This window comes from Scyliorhinus torazame, chromosome 25 (genome assembly GCF_047496885.1).
Source record: "Scyliorhinus torazame isolate Kashiwa2021f chromosome 25, sScyTor2.1, whole genome shotgun sequence".
Classification (NCBI taxonomy): Eukaryota; Metazoa; Chordata; class Chondrichthyes; order Carcharhiniformes; family Scyliorhinidae; genus Scyliorhinus; species Scyliorhinus torazame.
Window position 1 is genome coordinate 34,850,877 of NC_092731.1, and position 12,794 is coordinate 34,863,670.

General features: G+C 47.0%; 1 protein-coding gene across 4 annotated transcripts in view; it reads right to left on the bottom strand.

Annotated features, from left to right (window-relative positions):
* Nucleotides 1-694: 694 nt before the first annotated feature.
* The window catches only part of LOC140402478 (transmembrane protein 87B), a 45,162-nt gene continuing 33,062 nt past the window's right edge, over nt 695-12,794 (bottom strand). For 3 of the 4 annotated variants that reach the window (XM_072490296.1, XM_072490297.1, XM_072490294.1), the window contains 7 exons: nt 12,707-12,765; nt 11,340-11,443; nt 9,665-9,738; nt 7,999-8,060; nt 5,466-5,518; nt 4,498-4,528; nt 695-3,160 (listed from right to left, as the gene is read on the bottom strand). In XM_072490296.1, coding sequence (XP_072346397.1) covers nt 3,119-3,160; nt 4,498-4,528; nt 5,466-5,518; nt 7,999-8,060; nt 9,665-9,738; nt 11,340-11,443; nt 12,707-12,765 — 425 coding nt within the window. In that variant the 3' untranslated portion in view covers nt 695-3,118. The remainder of the gene's footprint in view (nt 3,161-4,497; nt 4,529-5,465; nt 5,519-7,998; nt 8,061-9,664; nt 9,739-11,339; nt 11,444-12,706; nt 12,766-12,794) is intronic. The other variant, XM_072490298.1, reaches the window with a different exon arrangement.

Genomic DNA, 12,794 nt, shown 5'->3' on the forward strand with positions numbered 1-12,794 from the left:
GTCGTTGAGAAGTTCAAGGACCAACATGGCTATGTCACCAGTTCTGTAATTGTGTGGTAGCCCCCCAGAATGACAATAATACAAGTTTATATTTCCAATATGCCACAGAACGACATTCCCTCTGGTTGGACATTAAATTCTAGGATGGGTTTTTCAAAGGATCTGAAAACTGGGTACATTGTTCCAACGTGGACACCTTCAACAGCAAGAGTGCACTACAACCCAGAGAAGCTGCTTTTCTTTCATTCTTCTATGTGAGCTGGAATCATTGACTCGGGCAACATCCTGAATTGCTCTTGAACCGAGTTGCTGCAAACACCACCAGCTGAACCGGTGTCCCCAGGACATTGGGCTGGGCCTCTGGATTATTACTCCAGCGGCATTACCAGCACACCACCCGTCTCCCCCGCACGCAAGCACTCACTTTGTGATAGCGTGAAATGTGATCTCCAACTACTCCAGACCCATGCTGCATCCCAACCTATGAAAACCTGGCTGGAAAGCTACCTTCTAAACGGATTATTTTGCAGAAAGTTAACTTCTCGTGCAACAACATTGAATTACTTCTGCCCAGAACAGCAGAATTTGGTCAAGTGCGGGCAGACGCAGGAAATGTGCGCAGAACACCAAAATGTGCCTGGGGTAGCAGTGCCGACTACAGCCACAAATTGTCATTTCGAGAAACAAGACGCCATTTTACTAGATGTGATTTATTGATTCCTCAAAGAAACACAAATCTGCTTAAAGCACACTTTCAGTGTAGAATACAGCGTTCATCCGACGGGGAACACTTTGCAGCAAGTTGACATATGCCATGTTTTTGGAGATGACGGCGTGTACTACTTTGACCAATCATGAACCGGCTCAGGCCCATATTGGGCAACAGTGCTTTGGAATTCACACTTTTTAAATTTGGGCAGAAGCAGCATTCAGATTGTGGGGACATGGTCTTGGCTTTTCCCCCACTGCCACTAAATGCTCGCCTGGCAATCGGAAGCACCAGCCACTGGTCTTTGAACTTCTGAAGGATGAACTACAACTCAAACTAGGTTTGGAATGAAACGCAGTGAAACTAAGTCAATACAAGACGTGGTACAGGTCCCTATAAGGGACACACTCGAGAACTCAAGCTTCAAGAAGGGCGATACACAGAATAGGCATCAGAAGCCTGAAACTATTCCCCTCATGACTGGTGCTGGACAAACTGCAGCTTGTTTAAACTCATGGGAGATTTAAAAACTGATTTTGTACAATTGAAAGCTGTTTGTAAACGGCACAACACTGACCTTTCCTTGACAAGGGTTGAGGTTCAGTTTTTTGTGGAGAAGTTAAATTGGCAAACCCCAATTTAAAAACAGTCGGAAATTAAAATGGATAAGGGATATGCAATTCTCTTGGAATATTTCTAAAAGTAAATTTAAAATGTATTGGCCTTGGCTGTCCTCCACGGGTGAGCCTGGCTATTTCACCAGGATGGGCATCACGGTCAAGCCCAGTGTGCACACCCATGCCCTCAAACAGATCACTGGCTAGTGACCGGCCGTAGGAATTTGAACAGCACCTCAATGAAGAGTGACAGGACAGGAGAACTGGGGAGAGAAAGGAAGATAAAGTCGAAGTACAAATCACCCAGGGTTCCAGGGACGGTTTGGGAGAAAGCGCCTTACCTGCCTTCTAGGATTCTCCACAAATAACATGAGCTAATCACTATAGAGTGGGGAGCGGAAGGGTGTGTGTGTGTGGGGGGGGTGTGTGTGGGGGGGGGGGGGGCAGAATAAAAAAATGATCTGTTACCTGCTTCCTTTTGTACTATTCAGGCTAAAATCTTCAGATGTGAAGCCAAAAATCACCTGAAGTAACACTAAACGGGAACATTTGTCTGCAAGGGTCACGGGGGTTACTGCCGCGTACCATGGATGCAACCCTCCCCACCCATCCCAGATCAGGAAGAATTTTTAAAACAATGGAAAATTCTTTTTATCTATCAACTAGCAGTCTTTCTGGGGGGAGGGGAGGGAAGAGAGAGAGAGAGAGAGGAGAGAGAGAATGATGTTCTCCCGTGTCCGCGTGGGTTTCCTTCCTCCCATTATCCAAAGATGTGAAAGTTAGGTTGGGGGGGGGGGGGGGGGGGGAGGGGGGAGGAGTGGGCCTAGGTAGGGTGCTCTTTCAGAGGGTTGGTGCCGACTAGAGGGGCTGAACGGCCTCCTCCTGCACACTGTGGGATTTCTATAGAACTCACGGACATAAAAACTCCCACAAACGCGATAACGACGTTGTTCGATCAATAATGGCCAGGGCATCGGGGGAAATGCTCTTACCTACGGGTAAGTCTCGCCCAACATTGCTCAGATGATGGGCAGGATGTCACAGCGTGCGGATTGTGCCCGTCAAGGCCACCACTTCGATAACCGCTAAGTAAACACCGGCTCGGGGTGAAGCTCGGGCGAAAACGCAGACTAAAGCGCTCCTAAAGTTTCAGGTGACGTTGAGGGGCTACCAATGGTTAAACGATGAAGGTTTGAAAACAGGATGCACGATTGCCACGGTAAGAGGATACAGACATCCTGCAATTATTATTTTTGGTACGCTGAATATTGCTGAAAATAATTGGCTTTCTTCCATTTTTAAAAAAAATAAACTATTTGTCTTAAAACATGAGAGAAAGATGTTGGCGTGTAGACAAGCATGGACGTACCATATACTATATAAATATTCAGCCCAACAACCTACACACGCGTGCCACATTGTACAGTGCCCTGGGTAGGCTTGACCTACATCACAATTTGCTCAGCCCTCTCCGCAATACCCAACACATCTCTTCCTCCACCGGCACTTCACAGGATTCAAACAGAATTCCACCGCCTCGAGGCGAACGGAGTGAAAAAAGGCGGTTTTCAAAGAAAAAAGTTTCAACAAAGCGATCGGCTGAAGGTATCCAAAATGACATATGATTGCTTTTATGCCATTTCAAAAAAAAAAAAGTGTCACGCCACAAAGAACATTTCACACGTTCCTTCATTTTCTTTTCAACTTAAAAAAAAAAAGTTCCAAAGGTCAATTTGGCTACAGTAGAAGATTTGGCTTCCTGAAGTTTTGCCTGTAACATACGTCCAACCGATCATTCCATTTTGGAGATTTCAAACCTGGTCGTCATTATTTCCTGCGAGGGGGCAAAAGAAACTTTAAATGAGAAATGAGAATGCAGCCTCGGCAAAGTTTTCCCCCTCATCTACGCTCATCTCCGTGAAGCAACTTGTCGGAAATGGGTGCAACCCAACAACAGAGTTTTAAGCACAAATTATGTTCAGCGTAACTAAAGTTCCTGCATCTTTTCCTGCTCTGCGACCCCACCCAAAAACCTGGGCAAGGCCAGAGATCGAGTGGATCGGCACTGGAGTGTGGCACTAATTGTAGCTGTTTACAGACCTCCCGGGAATCGCTGGGCACTGTGAGAGCAACGATACGAACAGGAGCAAAGCTTTGAACTGTAATTTTCTAGTTTGTTAAAAACCAGATTACTTTTCTCAAACGTAACAAATGGTTCTGCATATTTTTTATTTTTAAAAAATGATTTTCAATCAATCATTTGAAATCGGGTCATTCCCTGAGTACGGGACTGAGACAGATTAAATGGTCTGCGACGGACCGATTTTATCAAACTGCACAGAGTTACCAACTCTCAAATGCATCGAGGATTTTCTTTTAAAGCAGGAAATAGCGTTTTTAAATGTTGCCCAATTGCACTGGTTCCTGGCAGAGTTTACATTCAGCAACATGCAGGCTGGGTTCAAACAAACTCAAAATAAATGGCCCTCAAAATTGTTGCAATTTGCACAGATTGCCAACCGCGCCAACGCTTAAACTCTGCTGCCTTGTGTTTTCCACAGAATTCCTACAATGCAGGAAGAGGCCATTCAGCCCATCGGGTCTGCACCGACCCTCTGAAAGAGCACCCTACCTAGGTCCATTCCCCCGCCCTATCCCTGTAACCCTATCTAACCGTTGGACACCACAGGGAAATTTATCGTGGCTAATCCACCCAGCCTGCACACCTTTGGACATGCTCTGCATATTGAAATGATTCTTTTCCCCCTACCACACCCAACCCGGCCGAAAACATTAACTAAATCCCTGGCCAAAATTTAAGGCGAAATTGTTCAGTGCAATTTGAGGCGAAAGGCCGTAGAGGGATGGATGGGCCAATTGCTCCGGAGCACGACATCAGAGCCCAATTCTGCTCCCACCAGAGGGGCTCAAATGCTACACTTCCCTCCAGGAGCATCAGTGATTCCTAGTAGTTATCCACTGGCCCGCCCTCCAAACAGTCTGAATGGGTCAACCTGGCTGAGACGTGGGAACGCTGCGAGTCTGTCGGGCCCAGTCACACTTTGCCTTCAGCATCCAGGCCACTTGGGGCACCCTACACACAGCAAGGCACTGGTAGAAAGTTCAAAATGGAACAGTTAAAGGAGACAAGTCACAGAGTTTATATTTTACCTCATCTGAATCCAGTAGGGTGGGCAACGCACTGGAAAATAATGAACAGATTCAGAAATTAAGATGCAGGATTACGAAACAAAAAAAAAAAAAAATCAATTAATCTTTTACTTAATAATAACCAATAGGGGGCGGAGTAGGACAGAACCAGGATGCGACCTAATGTGTACCGACGGACTGGATAACGTTCGAGAAAAGAATGAACATTTAAATAATGTTTTTCACATGAAAGACGAGTCATAGCCACAGAAACCCAGGGGTGCTAATGGCCACAGCTCTTTCCCCTTGGTTTCTGTGGCCGTTAGCACCCGGTTTCCCTGGGTTTCTGTGGCTGCGACTCTTCTTCCATTCTCACTCCACAGTGTAAAGATTTCCCACTTTCTCTGCCTTTTAGCTTTGACGAAGAGTCATCGGACTCGAAACGACAGCTCTTTTCTCTCCCTACAGATGCTGCCAGGCCAGCTGAGATTTTCCAGCATTTTCTCTTTCGGCACTGCTGACAATGCAGCTCTCCCTCAGTACTGACACCGGAGTCGATCACGAGGGGGGTGGCACGGTGGAGTAATGGTTAGCACTGCTGCCTCACGGCACCGAGGATTCGGGTTCGATCCTGGCCCCCTGTCCATGTGCAGCCTGCACATTCTCCCCGTGTCTGCGTGGGTCTCACCTCCACAACCCAAAAGATGTGCAGGGTAAGGTGGACTGGCCACGCTAAATTGCCCCTTAATTGGAAAAAAAAAAAAATTGGGTACTTGAATCTTTGGAATAGGATTTTAAATCGTAACCTCCTGATTCAGAGAGACTTACAGCCACCGAGGTACAGCCTGCAATAATGTCTCTATTTAACAAAACTACCCAGGTAGGGAAACGCAAGATAAACCTCCGAGATTGTCCGATTCCGAAACGCAGTTCTATTGGAGAGAGGGGTTCAGGGAGACAGCCTTCCATTTTAGTTCCAAGTGACTTACACATCGGTTAGTGAGGATGGGATGTTCTCTTCAACCCACTTCAGATCTTCATCCTGTATCAAGCACACATTCACATTACAGCTCATGCCTTGATCATCTCCATTTCCCAGTGCACAGCAGATGCGAGTGCGAGGAAAATATTTAAGAGAAAGCATTAAAAAAAATTTTTTTTAAGGCGCTACCGATATCGAGAGACTTATTTTTGTGAGGGTGTTAGAGCTGGAAATAATTGAAGTGTCCAACACCAGGCACACGAGGAAGAGTACAGCATGGTTCGATCCAGAACAAACCGCCCCTAAATTTCTTCGACCGCCCAAGAGATCAGTGACCAGGGGGCAGAGATTTGAGGTAAGGGGCAGGTTTAATGGGGATGTGAGGAAAAGCCTTTTCACCCAAAGGCTGGTGGGAGTTTGGAACTCGCTGCCTGAAAGGGTGGTGGAGGCAGAGACCCTCATAACATTTAAGAAGTATTTATATTTGCGCTTGCGATCCCAGGGCAGACACGGCTCTGGGCGAAGGGCTGGGAAACGGGATTAGAATAGTTAGGTGGTTGTTTCTGACCAGCGCAGACTCGATGGGCCGAAGGGCCGTTTCTGTGCTGTATGGCTCTTTGACTCTTTAACACTGCATTTCCTGTGCCAGTCAACCTGTGGGCTGAAATTTCCACCTTGGGTGTCCATTCTGGATCGGTTCTGCACTGTACAGCGGTTCAGGGGTCGCAGCACCCCCCTTAACGGTAATTAGGGATGGGCAACAAACACTGGCCTCGCCAACAATGCCTACATCCCACAAAAGAATAAAAAAGCAGCTCATTCTCCCCGTGTCGGTGGGGGTCTCATCCCCACAACCCAAAGACATGCAGGGTAGATGGATTGGCCACGCTAAATTGCCCCTTAATTGGAAAAAAATTGGGTACTCTAAATTTAAATAAATAAATAAATGAAGCAAGAGATTTCATTTTAAACACGAGAGTAAGTTTCAAGGCCAATTTGTTTTTACTGAACGCAAGTTATCAGAATGACAAACCTCATGATGAGAGAGACAAGGCCAGGTTTATTGCGAGTTCCGAAAGAGGTCAACAATGACGGTGAAAGTAAAGTTGCCCCAGTCCCAGACGACCATAGGCTGCTTTCCCCTTTTGTGGGGGGGGAGCTGACTGGTGGTGATTTAACCCGAGGGTCACCACGCCTCAGGCGGTACGGGGAATTGAACCCGCGCTGCTGGCCTCGCTCCTCATCACGAACCAAGTTGAGCTAAACCGGCCCCCAATAATTTACACCGAAAATACATTTCACTCACACCGGCAGCTTTTATGTCAAGTTCCCAAACGGCCAGGATAAATTCCTTTGGCCGAGTCGGCATGTTCTACACAATCCGGAATATTTGATATATACACGGCTCACAACCCATTCAAAACCGTGCAAACTTCCACGACAGGTAAAACCTCAGGATATTCTGCTCCGTTTGGTAGCCCAGGAGACCACTCTGGCCTTGTTAATCCAATGCTAGGTTTCTCTCGCTTTTAATTGGAGCTTGACCGGGTGCCTATTTTCCATCTTTTATACATTTATCCTCAGATTTCTTTCCTTAATAAATTTTACGGGTCGCAGGCTGTGCCAGCATTTATTGTCCACCCCAACTGCCCTTGAGTTAAGAGTAAAGCACATTTCTGTGGTTCTGGAGCCATGTGTAGGCCAGACCAGGTGAGCACAGCAGATTTCCTTCCCCAAAGGACATTAGTGATCCAGATGGGGTTTTTAGAACGATCAATGACGATGGCCAACAATAGACTTCTAATTATAATACAATAACAATCACTTATTGTCACAAGTAGGCTTCAATGAAGTTACTGTGAAAAGCTCCCAGTCACCACATTCCAGCGCCTGTTCGGGGAGGCTGGTATGGGAATTGAACCCATGCTGCTGGCCTTGTTCTGCATTACAAGCCAGCTGTTTAGCCCACCGTGCTAACCAGCACCTAATTCCAAATTTCTTCGTTATTAAATTTAAATTCCACCACCTACCGGGGTGGGATTTGAACCTGGGACCCCAGATTACTAGCCTGGATTACTAGTCCAGCGGAGAACGCCCAGACGCCCCACACAGTTTGGAGTGTGGTGGACTTCACAGAGTAGAACAAAGACCCATGACAGTTCCACGAGCGTGCGGTCTTTTCGAGGAACAAGGGGCCCCAGCCAAACAGATTTGTTAATAATAATCTTTATTAGTATCACAAGTAGGCTTACATTAACACGGCAATGAAGTTACTGTGAAAAGCCCCTAGTCGCCACATTCCGGCGCCTGTTCGGGTACACAGAGGGAGAATTCAGAAAGTCCAAATTACCTAACCTGCACGTCTTTGGACTGTGAGACGAAACCGGAGCACCCGGAGGAAACCCACGCAGGCACGGGGAGAACGTGCAGACTCCACACAGGCTAACCACTTTGTTTACGTCACTAACGCAATGCGACAAATGCAAAGCAGAAGTTTTTACTACTAGTGATCAGCATGGCAATACGGAAAGCTCACTCACCATTCTGTTGGGTTTGAGTGTGCCATTAGACTCTGACTTTATGGTTCTTATCTTCATTCCCTCTGTAGGAGACAGAAGAGGTGACAAACATCAATGGCACCAGAGGATTGAAGTAGTAAACATCAAAAGCAGCACCGAATAGCTTGAATTTTAAAAATGCTGCCAGGTTTGGGTAATCCAGTTAGTCATTGCCCAGCCAGCTCAAACATGCAGGTAGCCTCTATTATTGATTTCACCGTCGCTGGCTAGGCCAGCGTTGATTGCCGATCAGAATGTGATCGTGAGCATACCCGTGAGTTAGCAGTAACATGAGCAGCAAGGCCGCGATTCAGGGCAACATGATCGGCACTGTGATTAGCCCACAGAAACACGGATTGAAAGTTGGGAGTCCTGCAGGGACACAGCAGCTTCTGAAGACTCAGCCCTTCAAGTGATACCGCTGTTGCAAGGTACACAGCAAGAGCAATGGAATAATGACCAGATAATCCATTGATCTTGACTGGCGTACTGTCTGGTAACCAGTCCTCACTGCTCCTTGGTGACCACGACAGGAACGTCGTTACAACATAGGGCATTAAAGTGACCTTCCAGGGTCAAAGATACAAAGTGGATGTGACATTTCTTCCCATCATGCCATACGGGGACAACAATGGTGAGATAAGAAATAAACTTTTTTTTTCTTAAATGAGAAAATCCATGTCCTGGGTCTCTGGGTTCTGCGATAAGAGCAACAACTAGAGGGCAGCTGTAAGAGGTCGTAACGAATAGGGGAAGCTTTGCCACAGAGAGGAATTGTGGCAGATTCTATCACATCTCAGAATTAAACAGGCAGACAGACCCTGGCTTTAGTGTCTTTCACAACCTCAAGATTCCCAACCGTACAAAACAAATCGCACTTGGAAATATAGAAAATAGGAGGCCATTCGGCCCTTCGAGCCTCCTCCGCCATTCATTATCATGGCTGATCATCCAACTCAACAGCCTAATCCGCCCCCCCCCCCCCCACATATCCTTTGGTCCCCTTCGCCCTAAGAGCTGTATCTAACTGCTTCTTGACAACATGCAATGTTTTGGCCTCAACTGCTTCCTGTGGTAATGAATTCCACAGGCCCACCACTCTCTGGGTGAAGAAATTTCTCCTCATCTCTGTCCTAAATGGTCCACCCCGTATCCTCAGAACCCCTGGTTCTGGACACCCCCACCATCGGGAACATCCTTCCTGCATCTACCCTGTCCAGTCCTGTTCGGATTTTATAGGTTTCTATGAAATCCCCCCTTACTCTTCCGAATTCCAGTGAATACAATCTTAACCGACTCAATCTCTCCTCATAAGTCAGCCCTGCCATCCCGGGAATCAGCCTGGTAAACATTCGCTGTACTCCCTCGAGAGCAAGAACACCCTCCCTCAGATAAGGAGACCAAAACTGCACGCACTATTCCAGGTGTGGCCTCACCAATTGCAAGACATCCCCTGCTCCTGTACTCGAATTCTCTCGCTATGAAGGCCAACATACCATTTGCCTTCCTTACCGCCTGCTGCACCCGAATGCAGTTTCATTGACTTCATGGTTGTTGCTGCTTTGGGATGGAAGGCCACGAAGGAAAGCTGAACAAATACAATTTTTTTCCCTTTATGTGTAACGATATGTTAATTAGTCAAACTCACCAAAAGCCTCATTGATTAACTGTTCCTCTTCCTCTTCATTATCAACTTCATCTACCAATGGAGAATAAGCATACCTGTAACCCACAGAAACATACCTGTAACCCACAGAAACATACCTGTAACCCACAGAAACATACCTGTAACCCACAGGAACATCGGCAGTTACATTACAGATTAACACGGGACGGAACAGTCAGAATGCAGCAACCCCCCTTGGCAACACAACTGAAAACCACATCTTCCTTTGAGCACAGAATCAGAAGGCCCATGAGATGCCCATCCGACCCACCATGCTTGTACCAGCTCACTACAGAGCAAGCAGATTAGTCCCACTCTTTCCTTGTAGTTCAGTAAATGATTCCTTTTCAAGGTGTTTATCCAATCCCCTTTCCGAAGTTCTCGATTCACCTGCTTCCACCTCTCCTTCAGCCAATACTTCAGGCGTTCTCCAAGGCGGCCTTCAGGGCGCGCGACAACGCAGAATCGCCGAGCAGAAACGTTCCACACACGAGTACGGCTTCAACCAGGACCTTGGATTCACGTCGTATTACATTCACACACACCCCCCCCCCCCCCACCATCTGGCCTGGGCTTGCAAAATCCTACCGACTGTCCTGGCTTGAGACAATTCACACCTCTTTAACCTGTGATTACCCCTCTCTCCAGTTGCTCCGTCTGGACCTATAAAGACTTAATTACCTGCAAAGACTCGCATTCAAAGTATCGTCTTGCATCTTTGATTTTGTCTGTATATATGTTTCTGGAACCCACCTCTTCATTCACCTGAGGAAGGAGCAGCGCTCCAAAAGCTACTGATTTGAAACAAACCTGTTGGACTTTAACCTGGTGTTGTAAGACTTCTTACTGTGCTCAGTCAATACGTTCGGAATCACAGCTCCCTGCACTGCCCATTCCTGATTTTTATTTTGCCAATTACCTCAAATCACTTTCCTCTAGATATGATCTTTAGCCAGTGGAAAGTTTCTACCCACTTACTCTCATCTTGATCCCTCAGAATTGCAAAATCTTCCATTAATAATAATAATCTTTTTTATTGTCACAAGTAGGCTCACATTAACACTGCAATGAAGTTACTGTGAAAAGCCCCTTGTCGCCACATTCCGGCGCCTGTTCGGGTACACGGAGAATGCAGAATTCTCAGCCAGTACGGGAATTGAACCCGCGCTGCTGGCCTTGTTCTGCGTCACAAACCAGCTGTCTAGCCCACTGAGCTAATCCAGCCCTGCATTAAGTCCCCCCCATAACCTTCTCTTCCTTAAGGAGAAACCTTTTCTCTAGATAACTGAATTCCCTTATCCCCAGTAGCCTTCTGGTTAAACCCCCTCTACACACCCTGGAAGTGACCCGGCAAGGCACCAATAGAAAAAGATAGTTTAACACTTTGGCTGGGTGCATTCATCAGATTATCAGTTCAGATAGCAAGTCAAGGTGAAGTTGACACGGTCCCAGATGACCATAGGCTGCATCCCCCCCCCTTTGGAGGGAGGAGAGATGACTGGTGGTGATTTAACCCAACATTGCTCAGTTGGCTGGACAGCTGGTTCGCGATGCGGAGCGACGTTCAAAAGGGGAAAGCAACCGACAGTCATCTGGGACTACAGTGGCTTTACTTGCTGTCAGTGACAGGACGCTGAATAAAGAATACAAAACCTGCCTCTGGTTATTTGCAGACGGCCTCCACAAGAACATTATCACAAGCAGCAACACAGAGAAAAGGAATCGCCAGAATGCATCTTCTATCCACAGCTCCCTCCAGTCCTGGTGCAGAACACACAACAAAAAAAGACTTTATATCGTGCACTACAAGACTTAGAAACATTATAAAGACCTTGCAAGTGCAGCAGTCATTCTGCAGACAGTGAGTCAAAGGGGTGAATGAGTTTATCATTTAATTTATTTTGCATAGAGGGTCCGGGACCCGAGGGCATCTATGTACACAAATGACTGAAAGTGGCAGGGTTTATAAAGGGGAGCATTAGAGCTACAAAAGCAAGGAGGTTATGATAAACTGGTACAAAACACTAGTTCAGCCTTGACTGCAGTACTGTGTCCAGGTCTGGGAGCCACACTTTAGGAAGGATGTAAAAGTACTAGGGAGTTGAGGGATTGGTTTCCCGCAGTGAGGATCTGGAAAGCGCTGCCCGAGAGTGCGGTGGAGGCAGGCTCAATCAAAGCTTTCAAAAGAGAATTGGATCATTATCAGAGGAGGAGAAGAGAAAAATATGGAATGTTGGAGTTTGAGATGGCAACGTTTAGAGGGATGTGCGAGAGAAGTTTTTTTTACACAAAGGGTAGCGGGTGCCTGGAACTCGCTGCCGGGGTAGGCGGTGGAAGCAGATTTGTATCCTGACGTTTAAGTGGCGTCTGGACAAATACAGGAATAGGATGGGATTGGAGGGATACGGACTGTGGAAGTGTAGGTGGTTTTAGGTTAGACAGGCGGCATGGTCGGCATAGCCTCGGTGGGCCGAAGGGCCAGTTCCTGCGCTGTACTGTTCTTGCTTCTTGCGTGAGTTGCCCTTGCAGAGCTGGCATAGCCACAATGGACCAAATGGCCTCCTCCTGTGCTGTAACCATGCAATGATTTGCGATGGTGGCGGTTAGGAGGAACGGCGAGCGTGACAACAGGAGATCTCCCAGCTCTTCCAATCCCTGGTCCTTTGATACTTGGCTGAACATTTGGCAAGTGTGAAAAGAAATTCAGAACCTTCACCCAGAAGCATACCGAGGCCGGGGATCAATTTAAAACTTCATTTTTTTAGGCGAGGATGTTAAGGGGGTCAGGATACAAATCTGCCTTGTGCGCATGGCCGAACTGAATTGTGGAACTCCTGTCCGTATATTCCAGATAGGGCCCTAATTTGATCCCAGGGATGCAATTTCCAATAAACACAGCTCTCATTCAGCACGACACTGGGAATACCCGCTTGGGCGATGCACTCAAATCCTAAAGTGGGATCTGAACCCATGACCTTCAGACCCAAGAAGCGAGCACGCCACCGATTGAAGATGTTTACTCACTGACTGACAGGCTGGAAGTCTGAATGTCATGGTAACCCAGATGATAAAAATCACCGAAGCTGAGGAAGGAAGACATCAAGAATTTTTG